We start from the raw sequence: 18,962 nt of genomic DNA on the forward strand, positions 1-18,962 counted from the left end.
CCCACTAACCATGTCCCTCAGTGCCACATCTACACATTTACTGCACACCTCCAGGGACGGAGACTCCATTACCTCCCTGGGTAGCCTGTGCCAGTGCCTCACCAGTTTCTGAGAAGGAACATCCAGTAATATCCTAATGTTCGACCTGAACCTCCCATGGTGCAACTTGAGGTCGTTCCCTCTTGTCCTATTAATAGTGAGGCAAGAGAAGAGGCCGACCCCCACCTTGCCACCACCATCTCCTTTCAGCTCATTGTAGAGGTTTCCCCCGAGTCTCTTCCAGACTAAACAACCTCAATTCTCTCAGCCACTCCTCATAAGGCTTGTGCTCCAGTGCCCTCACGGCTTCATTGCCCTTCTCTGAACACATTGCAGGGCCTTGATGTTTTTCTTCTAGTGAGGGACCCAAAACTGAAATGCAGTACTTGAGGTGGGGCCTCACCAGAAGTTCATGTATGTATCTGGTAACTGGCTGCAGTTGCTCTTTAAATATTTTCCTTAAAGCTTCAACTTACTAGCTCTGAGAATACTGATGAAATTCCTAGGCAGTCTGCCCTCCCTGTAGCTCAGATCTGCTATAATAAGCCATAGAATTATATCATAGAATGGCTTGGGCTGGAAGGGACCATAAAATCCACCCAATGCCAATCCTCTGCTATGGGCAGGGCTGCCCACCCACTGCTCAGGCTGCACAGGGCCCCATCTAACCTGGCTTCGTTACACCTCCAGGGATGGCCAGGGTGCTAAGCACCTCCATTGGTTTTAAGGGAGACAAAATAAATAGGATAACTGCTGGCTACTGAATATACTTTAAGACTTAAAAGACATTTGTCTGAAATGAGCTAGGGGAAAAAATAGAGAATATAGAAGTACTGCAGAAGACTCTGCTTCACACCACTAAAATTTCAGATGCCAATGACTGCTGTGTCCCTGTGTCTGTCCTTTACAACTGTTGGCGATGATAACATCTTTTTTACTATTTTTTTTAAATTATTTTTAATGCAAATTCTGTGGAGGACCATGCGCTAATTTGAGATAAAGTGAATTTTGGTTTAGATTACGGAGGCTTGTGAGATACTGTCTTCATCAATGCTATCCTCCAGAGGAGCTTCCTAAGAAGGAAGTCAGATAACAACTTTTCCAGGCTGTTGGTTTTTTTTTAATGTAATCAGTCAAACCCTTATTTATGTATTTATTTAGATGGGAGTACCTACATTTGTCATCATTTTTCCAGTTTCTTATTCCTAAGGTTAACCCAAAAGTGAAATAACCGTAAAAGAATAAAAGCAGTTATCTGGACAGTCAGCTCTCCCAATTGGTTGATGTCTACACGTGGGACTAAGCTCATGATGTGCTGGAAAGCTGTTCTACACAAGCACTTACTGCTTGCTCTGAGTGATGTCATAGCATCGTCCATGAAATCAGCAGGGCTTGGAGATGCTCCTGGTTCTGGGTCCCTGTCCCAACACTCCGGGCTCAGCAGTGGAACAAACACATACTGACCACTCAAGTGATTTATTCTGTTTGTTCTCTGCCATTGCCTGCCATGAATGACCGGTCACAGGTTTCAAGTAGTGAAGGCATTGGAGCAAAGCAGGAGCTTCACTGTCACACACGGCTCAGGCTCCTGAGGAGCACTTTTTCCACAAGGCTGAGCAGCTCCATCATTTCTCAGCTAGCAGCCGTTCCTTAAGGGACAAGTCATATTTACATACCCAGGCTTACTTATTTTCACTAAATTTTAATTAAGGACTGTTAGGACCACAATCCTTGTAAAATTAAGCTGAAATCTGCCAGAAGATGGTCAAGACAGACAGACAACCTAGCGGGGAGAGACACGCACTGGCGCTGTGGACATCTGAATAAAGGTCTCGGAAGAAAAGCTCTCACAAGAAAAAACTCCTTTCAGAAACAAAATCAGGGGCCAAAGCCCACGGTTGTACCAGCCAAGAACAAAATGGAGAAACGAGAAAAACCCGAAAGGCTTGATTTTGGCCATTTCTCCTCTTCCAACCAGCTATGCAGCCCTTCCCCTCAAAGGAAGCATCCGCCCTAACTCTGTATGGATACACAACTCCAGCCATCCCCTGGGGGCAAGAAGGAGTTCGCTGGGGAGGAGAAAAGGGCAGTGCAGCACTTGTGCATTTTTGTAACAGCAGAAAATAGCAATGAAACGTGGGAGTGCGAATGTCAGTTTGTTACTCAATTATAAGGGTAATTAGAGATGCACTGTTTGGGTTAAGCTCGTGCTACTCAATGAGAGCAGTTCTTCAGCTTCCTAGGACAGGATGCAAAATAGAGAGAAATTTTAAGTCGCTGCCATTTGGAAGTTGGCATGCTGTCTTACTGTAGGACAAGCTGTCATGTAAAGCTGCATAGATTAAACCCAAACAGACCCCTATCAATCACTTATGTGCGTGCATTAACAATGGAACAGCAATACTCTGAGCTCCCCACATGGCCCTGCCATCTGTGAGCGTTAAACATACCAAATTCCCCAACACAAGATACTCTAAATACTCTTCCTTGGAAATCATCGTTGCAGATGAAGCAAGGGGTTGTCTTGTACAGATTCTAAGATTATTGCAATTAAAAACCACACCAATTTAACCAATTTAACCAAATAAACTGTCTGCTCACCAGCACTGCCCTGAATCTGGGAGCCCACCAAAGCATCCCTTGGGGGAGGAGACCCTAGAACCTCACCTCACTGACCACTCAGATGGCAGAATTTCATTACGCTTTTCCTTCTTTATTTCTAGGTCACGTGGTTTACACGGAGCTTTATTACGTTGGTGTCGAGTGACAAAAGTAAGATTTAAACACACGGTTATCAACAGGCAGCAATGTTACAGAAAACAAGGTATGCACTTCGGTTGTCCTCTGTCATCACGCTTTAAAGAAAGGCAGAAAACCATTGCATACCAGTTGTCTACTGCGCAGGCTCAGTGCAGTCACCGGCACATCTGCACAATACGGCTGAAAAGAGCAAGCCTGCAGATTTGTGCAATGCTCTGAGCTCTTCCCAGCAGCTTACAAAAATAACTGGTGATGGTACTGATCCGTGCATTGCGCCTGTGCTTATTAACGCTTCTGATAGTCTTCCCGTGGTGATAGTTTTGAAGCAGAAGTGTGTTTCCTTCCAAGTAAGGATAACCATTATAGACTCTCACTGTATCTGCTAAAAAGATACATACTGCCACATGAAGGATTAAGAGCTACAGCACGGGCTGCACAAGTGCATCAGAGCACAGGCAGATGGAGGAGGTAGGATAGACAGACAGGGTGTGAACACACAGCCAACGTGCATGCCCCTACCATAGCCCTCCATCCACCTGACCTCTGCAGGGAGTGCAGAACAGCGGTGCTCAGCCACCCACAGCCACTGGGCCCTTACCTACGTGGACATACACAGATAATGGTGGGGGCTGCAGGGAAGGCACGGCACCTCAAAGAAGGCTTTGCTGCTATACCAAAAGCGTTCTGTGCTGTAGCAGTCGTGCCATCACGGTGATCCACTACAAAGTGCAACTGCAAGGAAAATCAAGCTCAAACAATAGATTACGCATCTGGTAATTACAAAAAAGCAAGCGTTCAGTGCAAACGACTGACTTTATTTATTCTTTTAAACAGTGAGTTTGTTTACTGCCTAATCCTGAAGCCTCTGACAAGTAAGCAGTTCCACCAATGTAATTGTTTGCATAAATAGGGATAACAAGTTGGTGTCCAGGATATTCGAGACCGAGTGAAGATGTGTTACCCGCACAGAGAAATCGTCAGTGCAACGTTGTGACACAGACATGTTTTTAGCATGAGACAGTCTCAGGAATATCAGCACACTTATTTTTTCCCCCAGAAAGTGAGGCCACGCTTCTTTCAAACAAAGCTCTTCTGTTACCAACACAGACCCTATTTTTAAAGCATCGATACTTTGTCATAACAAATGATTGTAATTTTACATTCAAGATACAGCACACTTTTTCAGTGAATCCCAGTTTAGGATATGTTATATTTAAATAATCTATATATTACATAAAAAAATACATATCTCTACCATAAACAAGGTGTCGTCTGTACCAAAACACCCTGCCCCCTTTGGGCAGCAGGCCTTGCTGCATGCCTCCCCTTCCTTAGGCTCCTCAGCCAGCTGGGACACCCACCCAGCAAACTCCACCGCAATCTACTCAAATGGAGAAGTACTTCCTCAACATACAATTCTGGAATGCAAGAAAAATGCAACTTAAAAATATATGCATTTATTACTTCTTAAAAAAAAATAACAGCGTACCGTAGAGCTCCGTACAATTTTCTGATTGAGAAAGTCTTGAACTTCCACTACAAATTTAACATCCCTGCTGAATCCTTGAGTTCCACGCATCTCCAAGTAAGCTAACTTCAGTCTTAAGTGCTTAACACGCTTCCATTTTTCTGTTTGTATTCTGAATGTCAATACAACAGTTCATTCCCATATGCTATAACGGTGTGCATCTACCAAGTGGCCGAACACCGAGATGCAAGAAGGCGCACTTCCCATTGCCCTGCATTCAGCTGCACGATTCACAGAGCTGAACTCATCTCCTCAGGCACAAGCGCACCCTTCACGCTCGGGGCACACAGAACAACACGTACAATGATCTCGATCAAAGAAGAGCTACAAACCACTGCTCGGATGTATGCACTGTCCAATTCATCTTGGCCGCAAAGGAAAAGCAGGCCATCGTTATGTTGGCAGACGTACTGCGTCTAAGAACACGGCCACAAGAATGGGAGCACAGATATCCATTTCTTTTAACAGTTGTTTCGACTTGCTCAGAAGTTTCATAGCTCTGTTAGCCTAGCAGCGTCTTCTAACACCGTTAAATCACTACATTAATAATTAAGGCTACTAATATGCATACAGTAAGAGCTAGCTTGGTGCTGAGAAGTCCCTCACCAGCTCCCAGAGAACTTATAGAGACTGGGTCCTTTTTGTATGACGTCAGGTCGAGATACCCATATTTATTTTAATCCTTTCTTTCAAAGCTTGTATCTTTATTAAAAATAATAATGATAAAACATTTAAACACATAAGATGCCTGACTGTCTAAAACCTAAAATCACCTCTTTTATTCCCCTCATCAGACCTAGGCAAACAGAATCACAAGCACCTGAACAGCCCTGGTGAATCAAACCAAGGCAAAACTCAATGTCATATTGGCAGGCTAAAAAAAAATAAGCCACCTAATCAACTGTGTAACTGATGGTACTATTTCCAAGGAAATTTTAGCTTCACCAGCTATCCTACAGAATAACACTGCAAATTTTAGAGTTCCAAATTTTCTTTTTTCTGGGAGGTAACAGGGCAGCATTCAGCCCTCCTGGCTCAGTTTTGCTGCCTCTGTGTCCAACATCCATCAGTAAAGGGATTCACAGCTTTAGGCAGCAAGACCCAACTCTGAATAAATGGGTAATTTTTCATTCATGCTGCCAGACACTGGCTGTAAATGATAAAAACAGGCATAAAGGAGAAACATTTGCCTCTCTGTCTTAGAGCCAACACCTTAATATTTCAGAATATATGCTAGTAATAAAAATTTATTTGTGTGAGCATTCAAACATGTTTTAGGTGGGAAAAAAAGCGTGTATCTGAATTTCATGACAAGCTTCACGAATATCTATTACTAAAACTGAAGAACACATAAAGTTCAGAACTTGCATTGGCACAATTTAAAACTGAAGTCATGAAAGAGCTCATCCTACAGGAAAAAAAAAACAATAATTTAAATTTAAAGCTTTGAGAAAGAAGGTGTATTAAATTTAAAACAACCAGAAGTAGTACCATAATTGGAAAATCACACTCTGAAAATCGATAAAAAGGAAGAAATACCGGAGAAACAGAGCAAAATTGTGTCTTTGCTTTGAGGTACGAATAGAAGGGTCCATTGTACAGGATTACCTATCTCCCAATGGCAAATCCTTCACATACAAAAAAAAAATCAACCCAAGATCCACTTATCACATGGTTCGAGATTTACATGTAATAAAGGCAAGGCAATACTCAAGTTATGGCCTGTCAAATATTTACCCCACTAACAGTATCTACAGAAGCACTTTACCATTTTGTACACAGTGATTCCTTATGCACGTCGAAAGGCTTTCAGTTAAAAAAAGACATTATATACAGATCTGTACACAATTCCAACAAACACATTCCATCTCCCAGTGGAATTCTTAAAGCAAGATACCTGAGGTTTCTCAATATCTTCAATTTCTCTATCACAAACCTAAATATACATCTCAGATTTTACAAAAAGACACCTCCCTGGAATATGTGCATTATCATTAAAAAAAAACTATAGCTTTAAGGAGCTGAAAAAAGACTGCCTCCATCTGAGAGACTTCACTGCCACTCTTGCATGTTGAAGAATGTCCTTTCACCGGAGGATATTTCGGTGACTAAGGGGCAGAACAACATCAGGATTCACTTCTTCAGTGCAGACACCATGGCATCTCCGCTGTCTCAGCAGAAGAGTGCTTTAGTAGGATGAAGTACTTCCTCCAGCTAGTGAATATCTGAAGAGCATAAGAAATGGTTTCTATTGTGACTTTCAGACCAATTTATGCAACAAGCAGCAATTAATAGTTATTATTCTGTTACATGCTGTTGAAGTTCTGGTCTTTCTCCTTCTAGAATGACATCCACCAGTACTGTTACACTTGAAAGAGAAAAGCCATAGATCTGAACAGTATGTAAAATACACTTCATCAGAACACTGCTGCTTTTCTAACAGCAGCAACGACTCCTATTCAAGTACATTAGTGAGAAGTACACAATACAGTATATTTTTATATAATTTATATAATTTTTATATAAAAAAGTATTTTTATGTAATGTGGGAAAAATTTAGCAATTTTAGCCTTCTTGGCACATTTACATCATAATCATTCCAAAATATTGCTAGGGCAGGAAACTTGTATTTCTTAAAGATGCATTTTAATCATATTAAACTTTCAAATAACTTTATAACATATCACAGATCAGAATTGAAGAGAAAAGGTAAATGGACTCAACTCAATTTATTGGGCAGCTCTTCTGAGGCTCCCAATAAACCCACACAGTCAGACTTAGGAAATACAGGTTTAATCAATCATAGGAGGAATGAAAATCTCAACAGAAATGTGTTGTTGAAGAGTCATTTTCAATAGTTCACTTACAGGTGGAGAGGATATTGCAAGTGGATACAAGAAACAACTGGATGATGCAGCAGAACATCAAGTTTCTTGTAGTTTTCAAATAAGGACAAACTATATTTTCAGAAGTTGACTATCTCCTAAAATACCCACTAAGCTGTGGAATGGTTCTAATTCATTTTTAAGGAACATCCACTGTTGTCATTCATTTATTTACTTTGTTGAAGGAACATTTGTGTGCTGACACACTGGGTTTTTCTTTGGCATAAGAGAAACTTCACCTACACACGACCCACCAACAGACATTGTCTATGAATGTTTCTCTCTTTCAAAGAAGAGAAAGCATCATCTGCCTCCCTTGTGACAATAAGATATTATGGCTGAGAAAAACAGCAGTAGTCCACATAATCAGAAACATAAGGAAAATAAAATGCTAAGGAAGCATCTGGTGTGCCAAAAGTAACGACTGCAGGATTACCTCCAGCATCACAGAAATGCCACACGACATCCTCTGCACTAAGGAAAGTGTCAGAGTCCCCTGCAACAACTGCAAACAGAAAATGCTGTCCAGTCTCATGCGATACAAAATACACACACCAACAGTATCAATGTCCATATGAACTACCACCTGAAGCTATACATCAGAACTGCTGATACGGTTAGGTGCTTGGGGTTTCTTAAACAGTGGAAAGCAGGCAAGTGTTTTTTCACTTGCAAAAAAAATAGAAATCATCATTTCAATTTAGTAGTGCTTGTAGAGTAAGATCTGTAATCCTTAGTGAATTGTTCCATTACCTCTGAAGCCTCTGCACAAGGTGTGACACCATGTTATCTGCAATGCCTGGACAAGCCTCTTCAGCTAAATAAATAGCCTTCTTCAGTTCTTCTATGGAATCCGTGTTACCACCACACGCTTCACTTTTCTCTTTCAACTGAAATAAAAAATGGAAGAGATACATTAGTATAATACTCGTAGTATTTCCATAAGCAGTATAATGCAAAAACTTGTATAAAGGGACTGTCAGTGTTCAGAATGTTAGAGTTTGACTTCTGTTATTCATTCCTGCATCTTAAAGACCTTTTTCTTCCAAAAGTTGGCCTGTGCAGCAGTTATCGGGATGTCATTTCTCTGCACAAGACTTCAGTCATTCACGCATCCTTTTCATTCAAGTACTGTGATGCTACCCCAAGAAGGAAGCACTATTTAGCTGCAGCTGTTTGGTTTCAAGCTGTGTTGCTTAAACATTCACTTTAATACACACACAAATAATAAGAACCCAGTGATTTCTAGGAGACATGTAACAATGGACGTAGTGAAGAGAAAATGAAAAATAAAGGTACAAAAATGGAGGGTGGACAGCAGAAAGCACTGGATGCAGGACCCACTTCATTTTTAATATGAGAAAGGGAGAAGGAAGACCTAAAGGAGATGCAGAGCAACCTGGAACATGTTTTAGAGATGGGAAGGTAGGAAGTTGAAAGAAATGTCTGAAACAGAGGCAAGAAAGTGAGTAACACATAAAGCACTGAAGTGGAAATAGCAAAAATCCCTGTCCAAAGCGTTCCTCCAGTTTCCGTAGGAGAATGACAGGCTCATTTAATACTGGACTTGGAATAAACAATACAGAGGTTGTCCCCTTTAAATAAATGTAATGGCTTTTGTGCACTCAACATCCTTCCACGCAGCATGCAAAACTCTGTAATAATCCTCTGAAACACCACTTCATTCAGTAGAACAAAATTAAGACATTTTCTCTAGGAAAACAGTTTCTCTAACATTCTTTCTGTAACAGTTACAAGGATTGAAAACACTATTTGAATAAAAATCTTTCATAGAAAAGATAGAGTGAGAGGGAAGGGTTATTATCTTTTTCTTTAACAAAGTTCCATCAACATTTTAAAATAACATCTTCATAGATGTCCATCTTCCCTTTCATATGATAGTTATTTAAGTATCTGGGAAAACAAAACAAAACATACAAAAAGGCAAAATTGAGAATGGGAACAAAATACTGCTCTCAACCCTGAAGTTCAAATGTTAAGTTCTTGCTGCTCTGCTCCACATATAGTGCAATAGAGAAGAATTTAAAATTTGTAACAGATAGAATGACACAGAAAATGATAAGAGGAAGCTTTGATGACACAAAGTCAATTTAGCTGCAACAAAAGGTGTAACAAATCAAGCTCTATACATTGTCTTCCCTCATACGTTTCCGTTTTTCAGAGACATAAATCCTAGAACTGAGTAACATCTAAAGCAATATCTTACCTCTGCAAATAAAGGGGATATAACTGTAGACAGGCATTGAGATACAGACCTTTTGGGGATGTCTTTTTCCTTAGAAGAAAAAGAAGAAAAGATTCTTAAGAATTTAATTTCCAAGAAGAAGCACTTTCATTGCCTTCTGTTTCTAATTAAACAAGAGAAAATAGCTCAAACATGCTATACTTCATGAAAAATGTTTCTAAGCATAGACAAATATGTAGAATGTCTTAACAGACTGTTTCAAAACACTGTGAAGTCTGGAGTTTGAACTAAAGTTTGAGGGTGTGGCACCTCAAATACATGCAAACTTCAAGTTACAGGGGAAAATATATATATATATATATATATATATAAATCACAAAACCACAGGGGTTGGAAGGCACCTCTGGAGATCATCTAGTCATAGAATCATAGAATCACAGAATGGCCTGGGTTGAAAAGGACCACAATGATCATCCAGTTTCAACCCCCTGCTGTGTGCAGGGTCACCAACCAGCAGACCAGGCTGCCCAGAGCCACATCCAGCCTGGCCTTGAATGCCTCCAGGGATGGGGCATCCACAGCCTCCTTGGGCAACCTGTTCCAGTGCGTCACCACCCTCTGTGTGAAAAACTTCCTCCCAATATCTAACCTAAGCCTCCCCTGTCTCAGTTTAAAACCACTTCCCCTTGTCCTATCACTATCCACCCTCATAAACAGCCCTTCCCCTCCTGTTCATACGCTCCCTTTAAGTACTGGAAGGCCACAATGAGGTCTCCCCAGAGCCTTCTCTTCTCCAAGCTAAACAAGCCCAGTTCCCTCAGTCTTTCCTCATAGGAGAGGTGCTCCAGCCCTCTGATCATCTTAGTGGCCTTCCTCTGGACTCTCGCTAAAGCAGGCTCCCTAGAGTAGGTTACACAGGAAAGCATCCAGGTGGGTTTTGAATATTTCCAGAGAAGGAGACTCCGCAAGTTCTCTGGGCAGCCTGCTCCAGTGCTGTCACCCTCACAGTGAAGAAGCTCTTCCTCATCTTCAGATAGAACGTCCTGTGTTCCAGTTTGTACTCCCTACTCCTTGTTCTGTTGTTAGGCACTACCATCCTCTTGCCAAACACCCAGTAGATATTTATAGGTGTTGATCAGATCCCCTCTCAGCCTTCTCTTCTCCAGACTGAACAGTCCCAGGTCTCTCAGCCTTTCCCTATCAGGGAGATGCTCTGGGCTCCTCATCATCTTTGTTGCCCTCTGCTGGACTATTTCTAGTAGTTCACTGTCTTTTTTGAACTGGGCAGCCAGAACTGAACACAGTACCCCAGACGTGATTTCACCAGGGCAAAGAGGGGGAGGATCACCTCCCTCGACCTGCTGGCCACACACTTTATAATGCACCCCCGAGTACCACTGGACTTCTTGGCCACAAGGGCACACTGCTGGCTCATGCCCAACCTGTTGTCTACCAGGACAACCAGGTCCTTCTCTGCAGAGCTCCTCTCCAGCAGCTTAGCCCCTAACCTGTACTAATGCATGCAGTTATTCCTTTTCAGGTGTAAGACTCTACACTTGCTCTTCCTACCAATCCTATGAAGTCAAATTCAGCAAATCCTACACACTCCAATATTCAATGTCTCTCACACAACAGGTTTAAGTTCACCCAGTCAAAAGAAAATTTGGAAAATAAAATACTATCTGGTCTTCCCCCAGTGTTTTGGCAATAGCATTTATGCACATCACAAGCCACAGAAAAAAGACACATTTACCGAATACCCAAACTTTAAGATCTACTCAAAATGTTTTGGCAAAGCAGTTGTGGAGCACACATTTTCAACAGAAGTTCTGAAATTTTACAATTCAAATGCTGTCAAAGATATATAACAAATAGACCTGTGAAAAAATACTGAATCATTTCACTGAATTAAAAGTAAGAGCTATCTCCTTGTATAATACAATCAACATGTTAAGCACCTTATTTCTTTGCAACTCCAACGGCTGGGCTGCTCCATTCTCTAGATTCTTGGGATCTTTTTCTCTTATTGTGAAGATCCATTCTCCTGAGTCACTCCCACCTGAAGCCTGGCCATCTGGTTCACTTTGAGGAAAGGAAAAACAAGTTTTATTACCTACACCTGATTGCCTGTGCTCATTCAACATACATGTTGGTCACAAAACCTTCACTGATGACCAAAATCAGGATTCTATTGTATGTGCTAATGAGCATCAAGACAAGTGTGAAAGATAATGCAATTATTTTTTGAGAAATTGAAAACTTTTATTTAGAAAATGAAACTAAAATACTCCAGTAAATTTAAATTAACTTTTTTTTTTAAAAAAAAGAGAAGCATGAAAGATTGAAAATAACTTCCCAAGTTACATAAGCAAGTAATGTGGAATGTATCATTTCTAACCAAAAACTGGCTTCAGTATATTATCTCAAATTATTAGTGAATAGAAGAAAAATAATCCACTTTTTTTTTTTTTTTTGCCTACTAAAATAGTTAAGACTCTAGCTTAGAATACCTTTGTGAAAGTCAGTTCACTCCCACTATGAAGGCAAATTTCTTCTCAATTAAAAAAAAAAAAAAGGCTAGCCATGTAGGGATACAGAATGGATTTAACAAACTACTTCAGCACAAATAAATCCTTTGCCTGCTTTTAGTGGATGGCATATTAAAAGAAACTATATTCTCTAACTCCTGGTAAGTTGAGAGAACAAAAACGTTTATGCTGATGCTAACCAGGCACAGAATTACGTTTCATTTCTCCCTGTTACAGATCTCTAAGTTATGATCTGTGAATTAAGAGTGATCTACAAGAAAACCACCAGCAATTAAAAGAGTGTCTTCTGGCCGCCATACAAAAAGTATTCCAAGTACCATACCAAGCCAAAAACAATGTAATTACTGTAATAAAAACTTTGAACATTTCTGCTCGAAATCACATAGAACTTCTGGCTGTCACTGAAAGAAGTAAATTACTTTCTGTGTATGCATTAGTTGTAGAGAGTTATCAATTTGGAAAGTTAGCATTCCATTGGATCAGCATGCCACATCAATTCATCTTTTTATCACCTGCTGTGGAAGCAGAAAGGAAAACAAGCTTAGACAAAGAATTCAATCATCTCATAAGCGCTCAAGAACTACTTTAGCTCCTGTGCCAAGCCATCAAAGCTGGTCTCATATTCCACAGGAGAAATGAACTACAACCTGCTGCTTCAGTTAGCAACTGATCTCATATCAGTTTTAGCACCAGTAATTCAGCTTCCATATCAGGATTGGAACTGTAATCACTGGAAGGAATCAAGACATTAATAATATAAGACAAACCTACATCTGATACATTAGCCAAGATATCTCAATCCAGCTGATGTTTGCCATTAGCACAGAGACTGGAACTGCAGAGAATAGCTCGCTTGCTAAATTATAATTAGAAGGTGAACCAGCTCATGAATAAACAGTAGCAATCCCTTCATTTCATTTTAGAAGGTCTGCAATCTGATGATGCCTAAGTATTTGAGAATAACAACATTAACTTATTAGCACAGTCATAACTATTTTAACTCGATTTCCTAAGGAAACTAATTCTTGAACATATTAAGCAGTTCCATCAAATTTCACAGACAGAAGTTAAAAACAGAAGGGGAAAATCACAGCACTCTAAAAATCTGAACTTTAATGGCACACATGCTAATAGTAGCCTAACCTTCTTAGAAGGATATTTATCTCATAAAGACACTAGGCCTCATGCTCTCAAAACCCTATGACCATGGAAGCATTATTCCACTAATCCTTTCCTATACACAAGGATATGCTTCTGCTTGCTTACTGCAGATGCCAAAATCAAGGCCAACCTGCCACCAAGGAGACAGCACCCCTCCTCAGATGGCCATATGCACACATAGCACAGTGTATATATGTACACTGAAACCTGGTTGTGCAGGGTGAGATCCAGCTTTTGCTGACATGACAGGAGCATAGTCAGCCTTATGTCCAGGAAGGACCCTAGACTCTACATAGAAGAGAATACTGTACAGAATGAGCCAGAATTGCTTTCAGTTATAAAGTTATTTGCATAAAATCCCTCACAACATTTAAATCAATATTTCATAAGCTTACCATGGCTGCTAACCCGAAAAGCTGTAATTAAACAACAGAGCACAGGAATATACATGCTAAAAATTATGTGCTAGAATAAAGATTTTAAAAATTCATTCGACTTACGTATCTGAGTCATCTGAGCTGGAGTCATCATGACTTTGTTCAGACTTCCACCTCTTGTGCCTATCAATAAGCTCAGTCAGGTAGGAAATTTTCTTGGCATTTCGTAAAATGAATTTGTGTTTTAAGAGCTCCTTTGCAGTAGGTCTCTTAAAAAAATAAAAATAAAAATAAAAAATTACTGCATTTGAAAGTGTTAAAATCACTCACTGTAAGAAGGTTAAGAAAACTAGACCAGACTTGATGCAAACGAGTACTTACAAAGACAGACAGTGTCTACAAATAAGATTTCTACCTGATATTCTAGAGAAGTGGAACTGTGTCTATTCTTATGTAGAAACTAAATGATAAAACTCTTCCTAAGTATCAAACAATACATTAACTTGTCTTCCTTTGATGCTGAAATCATGGGGAGCCTGGGGCTTCACTCACAGCAGAATTTTCTAACATCCCTGTGGTTATGAGAATTGCTGTCTCCATCCGGAAGATTTCTGACTTGTTTGTGCAGTGCTTTACAGACCTACTGCTTAAGGGTTAAAAAAAAAAGTCCACAAGAAAATCACTCCCTTTTAATCCAGTTTCGGCATTAAGATTAGACACAGCAAAAATCTCTTCAATAAAAAAGAACTTAACGGGTTAAAAAAAAATTAAATGTGATCTATTTATAAAATCTAGGAAAAAAGCACCTGGACCTTGAAAAGTCTCCAAAAGTAACATACAGTTACCCATGTTTAAAGAAATAACTGAAAAACATTCAACCAGCAGAAATCAGACAAATCTTTTCTCTAGAAGAAATAAAGGCAAAGGATATTTTAAAATGAAATAGCAAAAAAGCAAAGGAAAAAATAATTAAAAAATGTGGAAGTATTGTGCTTGCATAATGGATTCCAGTGATTTGATAATGTAGAGACTTCTGGACGTAATTTGTTAAATTGGAAGAACACACACAAAAAAATTGCCTGCACGCTGGTTATGATCAATACTGTTAATCCCAGGAAAGATAATGAAGTAAGCTTACAGTTTGCTTACTTTTAAAAAACACAATTGCAAATAAATATTATTGTTACCAATAAAGAAAAAAGTAATTGAATCTTAAAAGAGCACAATGAAGGTTCTAGTTAGATCTTTCCCTATAAATCACTGATACAGGTGCTTCCTTTAAACTCCTGTAAACAAGTTTTCCCATAAAGAATTGACGTAAACCAGTCAAGTTCCCAACAACATACTGAAAGATGCTGGAACTCACAAAGCTTGGGTCCTTGTTCAAGCAGGCTTCAACAAACTCTTTGAGGGATTTACTGAAGTTTCCTTCCAACGTTGGTGGATTATTCTTAGGGATGAGGAACAAAACTTTCATTGGATGCAATTCTGAATGAGGTGGCTCTCCTTTTGCAAGTTCTATGGCTGTTATGCCTAATGACCAGATATCTGCCTGCAAGAAACAATCCTGTTATGATTGCGTCAGAGAAAGAGGAAACAATATTGAATTCAAAGAGAGATTTTGTATCTTTATTGTAAATCACTTCACTAAACTTTTCTTGTAAAAATGGTCTCATCATGTGGTTAATTACATAAAGCAAAGGACACGGAGCTTATCAGTTGCTTTTATGCTACAGCATAAAGCAGCTCTTATTATTAGAGCTAACAAACTTACATCAGTTACAACTGATTTCGAAACAAATCTTTTTAAATATAGTGGTAAAAACCAGCACCTAACCATATTGAAGTTTCCAATTCAAATCATTCAAATCCAAGGCAGGAAATGATACTGGAATAAAAGATGTCAAAACATGCAGAAAAGGTTTTTCTTCATTAAGCATCAACCAGTACAACTTTAAGAAATGGAACAAATTAGAATGCATTTCTTTCTGGGGTTTAACATCATCTTATATATCATTTTTATTCATAGACTAGAGAAACATGGTCTAGAACAGTATTATTCAACTTTTTCAACTCAAGATTTCAACCAGTTAAACACACGGTCCAAGTACTTGGTCCCAGCTTCTGAGACACGGGAAATGCTTTTCTACCTGATTTTCCTGGTAAAGCTCCTGACAGCCAAGATGGCTTCATCTAAATGAAACTTCTCTAAGTCATACACAAAGACAATGCAAATCCAAAGGCTGTCATGTTAAAAGGTAAATCAAATCATACTTCTGAGACCAGTGTTAAGACTCCTAGCATTTAATTTCAGTGATGAGCTGAATCCATATTGTTACTGGATGTGACCGTACACATACTGGTTTGTTAGGTAGGATTATTTACATATATTTATTTAACAGGTTTTCATTGTCAAAATGGTCTACTTGTAACACAGACTCCCTAGATCCAAATCCTACTGCCAAATCTGCCTGAAATAATGGATCCTAACACTTAGTGTTTTGCTGAATACAGTGAGGGAGGTGAGGCACTGGAAAAGTTGTCTATAGATGTGGTTAATGCTCTGTTCCTGGAGATGTTCAAGGCAGGGTCAGATCAGGCCCTGAGCAGCCTGATCTAGCTGTGCATGCCCCCCTTCATTGCAGGGGAATTGGACTAGATGACCTTTAAAGGTCCCTTCCTACTGTAAGGATTCTATGATTCTATGAACAAAACAGACACAGAAATCAAAAGAACGGGTGAATAAACTCCTCGGAAAAACAGGATAGGAAAAACAAATCACAAATCGCTCTTCCAACCAATGATAAGGTACCATTTAAAAATAAGCATGTTTCCATTTTCCTGTTTCTTCTGAAGCAAAAGTAGAACAGACTTATCCTCAAGTACAGTTCTCAAGTGATTTCAGTGCCTGACTTGATTTCCAAACAGCATTTGGAACATTGCTGTGCCAAAAACAGATATATTTCCAGGTGCTAGATAAAGTCTTCATTTATCAATACAGTTACAGAATCACAGAATCATTAAGATTGGAAAATGATGACCATCATCTAGTCCAACCATCAACCCATCCCCATCATGCCCACTCATTGAAGCACAGAATCATTAAAGCTGGAAAAGACCTCCAAGATCACTAAACCGCTGCTTCTCCACCAGAGCAGGTCCCCTCTAACTCGTGGTATCCAACCTTATGGCTTGCCTGTGTTGTAGTTAGTGAGGAGGAACTGTCTAGGGCTGCATATATACATTAATTATATATTTCATAAATAACAGAAAGTCTCAAATTGAACACAGAGAATTACATATATAAATAAGCTCCAAGTTCCATTTTTCTTAATAACAGCTTTATCAGCTAAGCTCTCCTCAAGCCTGAGTCTAACTGTGAATAACTTTCCTCTGACAGGAAATCTTTTCTTGGTTATGGAAGAAAAATGTCGCCTGCAAAGAGAATTCCTCATGTTAGCAACTGAGCATTATTTCCACCTTATTCTAAATCCCAGTTTCTCAAAAGAAATGTGTTAAAGTCATAAAAATGGATAACATTCTTCTGTCAGACTTTCAGTCCCAGAGGCAGCATGTATATACATGCACATATTTATGCGAAACAAGTTCATATATGTCTGTGTGTATGTGTGCATACTTCTTTCGTCCATGTCCCTTAGGTATCTAATGCATTCTACTTGAAGTGATCTTTCCCCACTGCAAGTGAACAACAAAGTCCAACAAACCCAGCCCACACAACAGCTCTTTGAAGTTGCAGCTTCCTGTGGGAAGCATCAAGAATATTAAAACAAATTCTCTCTGGAATTGTACTGTCTCCTGAGAAAGAATATCGAAACAGATGCAACAGATGCAAGTACTGACTTCATGTGTATCCATCTATGCATTTCCAGGACCTGCTTGTCTGTGACAAGCAAACTTCAGGCACAACATGTGCAAAACACTTCTCCAAATGTGGGGGGACAATGTCAAGTGGTCTTTGGGATGAATCATCCCAATCACTCAAACAACCTTCCATCGTTACGTTTACCCCACATTAAAATTTTTACAGTTTTAAATCCTGAACAAAAATTACTCTTCCAAGTTCAAATGGAAGTTGGGGATTCGTTCTCTGCACTACTGGCATAAAAAATTTCTTTTCCTTGTTCTAATGAGTAAAGTTTAGTCTGACTTCAAAACTCCTATAGTTGAAAGAAACAGGTTTAGTGCAAGAAAAAAAATTAAATTAAATACTTAATTGCTTCTATTAGAAACAACATAGTAGAGAGGACAGAGAACTAGTTATGGGAAAACTAAAGCAAGTAAAAGAAGATGACTTTCAGCTGAAGAAAGGCATCAAAAACATGAAGAAATAAGAATTGACAAAACTAGAGAAATTAGACAGGAAGGAACGATCTTATGTGGACATTAAATCAAAGAGCAAATAATGTGGAAAAAATGAAATACATGATATGGGGAAAGATAAATACAAAGCTGGAAATAAAATAATGAAACAGGTCATAATTTTAACAGAACTATTACAGTCATGGTTTGACTTTTCACTGCTTTTCCAATGGCTGATTTCCCATAGCAGTCAGATTTTTATTATCTCTATGGATTACTTGGGCCTTAAAAGCAAACTTCAAGAGAAAATGAAAAATGAAGTTTAATTTTCTGCCATCAAGTATTGTTCTCAGACTAGCTACTTAACTCTTTAAAGTGCAAATATTACAGCTAACTTACAGAATATATCTGGAAATATTATGCTCTCAAATATACGGATGTGAATCATTATTTCCTGTCCAATAGAAGGCGCTGAAACTTCACTATCCATTTCAAAACTATTATCTTCTGCGACTAAACACAAGTATTAGAGTGCCTTGTAAATATAATTACTAATACATGGTCTGAGATAAAAATAATACAACAGTTAGAAAATGGGACTGAACTGAGTAAAAACAGAATGAGCAAATCCCGTGTGAGAAACACATGGCGTATCAGAATATGCGTAATGCAGTCCAAAAGCCCCACCTTACCTTGAAACTACAACAGTAGGAACATAACTTGCGAGTTGAATTGTCAACATTCACATATTTTAACATAAATACATAAATTGTATGCATTTGCTAAATCCTGAATTAAAATAGTACAGTGTCCTTAACAAAAGATAGAGATATTACTGAAATATATTCGCATAGCATACTTCCTAAAAAATAAAAAATAATGCTATATTAAACTGTCACAGTAGTTTTAAAGTGTAATGCATGTCAAAATGAATGTTAAAATAATGAGAAGACAAAAAATAAACTTTTAACCAAAAATATTTTGAGTGTTTCACACGAGGAAATTCCTCAAAAGTTTGTGTCTTCGATTCTAAAAATCGTTTACTAGAATGTTTAATTCTAGTATCCAAATAAATATATTTTGATACAGATGAGATGTAACTGTATGTTAATATCTGAAAATGTTTACATTGGAAAT

The 18,962-nt window shown here is 38.9% G+C and overlaps 1 protein-coding gene across 4 annotated transcripts in view; it reads right to left on the bottom strand.

Moving 5' to 3' along the window:
- Positions 1–3,598: 3,598 nt before the first annotated feature.
- STK24 (serine/threonine kinase 24) overlaps positions 3,599–18,962 on the bottom strand; it is a 41,656-nt gene continuing 26,292 nt past the window's right edge. For all 4 annotated transcript variants that reach the window (XM_042867705.1, XM_042867702.1, XM_042867704.1 and 1 more), the window contains 6 exons: positions 14,872–15,057; positions 13,629–13,774; positions 11,377–11,500; positions 9,440–9,508; positions 7,966–8,102; positions 3,599–6,552 (listed from right to left, as the gene is read on the bottom strand). In XM_042867705.1, the coding sequence (XP_042723639.1) occupies positions 6,516–6,552; positions 7,966–8,102; positions 9,440–9,508; positions 11,377–11,500; positions 13,629–13,774; positions 14,872–15,057 (699 nt within the window). In that variant the 3' untranslated portion in view covers positions 3,599–6,515. The remainder of the gene's footprint in view (positions 6,553–7,965; positions 8,103–9,439; positions 9,509–11,376; positions 11,501–13,628; positions 13,775–14,871; positions 15,058–18,962) is intronic.

Source organism: Lagopus leucura, unplaced genomic scaffold (assembly GCF_019238085.1).
Source record: "Lagopus leucura isolate 7727_CA_CO unplaced genomic scaffold, USGS_WTPT01 Super-Scaffold_100001, whole genome shotgun sequence".
NCBI lineage: Eukaryota > Metazoa > Chordata > Aves > Galliformes > Phasianidae > Lagopus > Lagopus leucura.